This window comes from Chrysochloris asiatica, unplaced genomic scaffold (genome assembly GCF_000296735.1).
Source record: "Chrysochloris asiatica unplaced genomic scaffold, ChrAsi1.0 scaffold00022, whole genome shotgun sequence".
Taxonomy (NCBI): domain Eukaryota; kingdom Metazoa; phylum Chordata; class Mammalia; order Afrosoricida; family Chrysochloridae; genus Chrysochloris; species Chrysochloris asiatica.
Genome location: NW_006408540.1, coordinates 13,748,714 through 13,750,000, shown reverse-complemented (window position 1 = coordinate 13,750,000; position 1,287 = coordinate 13,748,714). Strand labels below are relative to the sequence as shown.

Below are 1,287 nucleotides of genomic sequence, written 5' to 3'. Positions count from 1 at the left end.
ACATGGAGGGGATTATAATCATTTTAATGAAACAAGGTGTATGATTTGTTTAATGTAAACCTGATGATCTGTCCTGTAAACTTTCACTTAATTACCAATACAAAGTTTTTTAAAAAAAGAAAGTATATTATGTCCTATTTATAAGTTTATTATAAATCCTGTCCAAGAGAAAAACAATGAATTCAATAAAATCGAGATCATCTTAGAAGATTTTTAACAATCTTTCATTACAAGGTAAACTTGCTGAAATGTGATGAAAACATTGTTGAACAGCCATTTAATTTCTTGCAGTGGGTGAAATTTCTTTTTTCAGTGGGAGGAAAATTTATACAGATGTTATTTGTGGTGATTAGATATACTAATAAAGACTAGCATTACATTTAACATTTACTATTGTAGAATATTTAAATGAAAAGCTTTTGTTTATATAAAAAGATTATTGTGTAACTTAAAAAAAATATTCTGAATAAATAATCTTGATAGGAGAAATTAAATACCTTGAGTCAAATGATAGAAATGGTGTTAACGAGAAAGTGAAGAGAACTTTGCCACGTAGAGCTTTGTTCATTGACCAAAGAGCTTTAAGAAGCTTTAGTTAATAGGAGAAAATGTGACTTTTGAGGGATATTTATTTGAATTGTATCTATTATATCTTGGGTTAGCTTTTCCTGATTTAAAGCCAGCTGATCTCTCTCTCCACTAACTTGAAAACTCAAAAATCTTAAGAATGAGTTAAAACTTGGTGTATTATTTGTTGGTTCATGTAAGTAACTGACTGAAAAAGTTCTGTCTTTCTATATATAGATGCTGTTGCTGATGCAAACAAGTCTCTCAAACTTAATCCAAATAATTCTGCTGCTATGCTGAGGAAAGGGTATGCAATAACTACTCTTCTTGTTGGGTCTGGTGTTTTATTTGTTGAGTGAATTCATTGTAAGCCTTGTGTAAATAGTATAATTCATTTATAGCTGTGATTCGATTTTCACAATAATCTTTTGTTGTTATAAAGTGTTGTTGAGTTGGTTCTGATTTATAGCTACCCTATATAGGATTTACAAGGAGAGGTTGGTAGGTTTGTATCTGACAGGTTTGACTCACCAGCCTTGTGATTAGCAGTCTAATGCTTGTCCTACCATGCCACACCAGAATAATAGTAATCTATATATTTTTATTTGGAGCCCTGGTGTGGCGCTGTGGGTTAATGCGCCAGACTGCAAAGCCGTTTGAACTGCAAGGTCGGTGGTTCAAGCTCACCAGTTGCTCCTTGGAAACCCTATACAGGGTCGC

At 32.6% G+C, this 1,287-nt stretch overlaps 1 protein-coding gene across 1 annotated transcript in view; it reads left to right on the top strand.

The window, feature by feature from the left end:
* Nucleotides 1-1,287, top strand: part of SUGT1 (SGT1, suppressor of G2 allele of SKP1 (S. cerevisiae)) — a 77,285-nt gene that overhangs the window by 18,632 nt on the left and 57,366 nt on the right. The window contains exon 4 of the mRNA XM_006837675.1: nucleotides 805-874. Coding sequence (XP_006837738.1) covers nucleotides 805-874 — 70 coding nt within the window. The remainder of the gene's footprint in view (nucleotides 1-804; nucleotides 875-1,287) is intronic.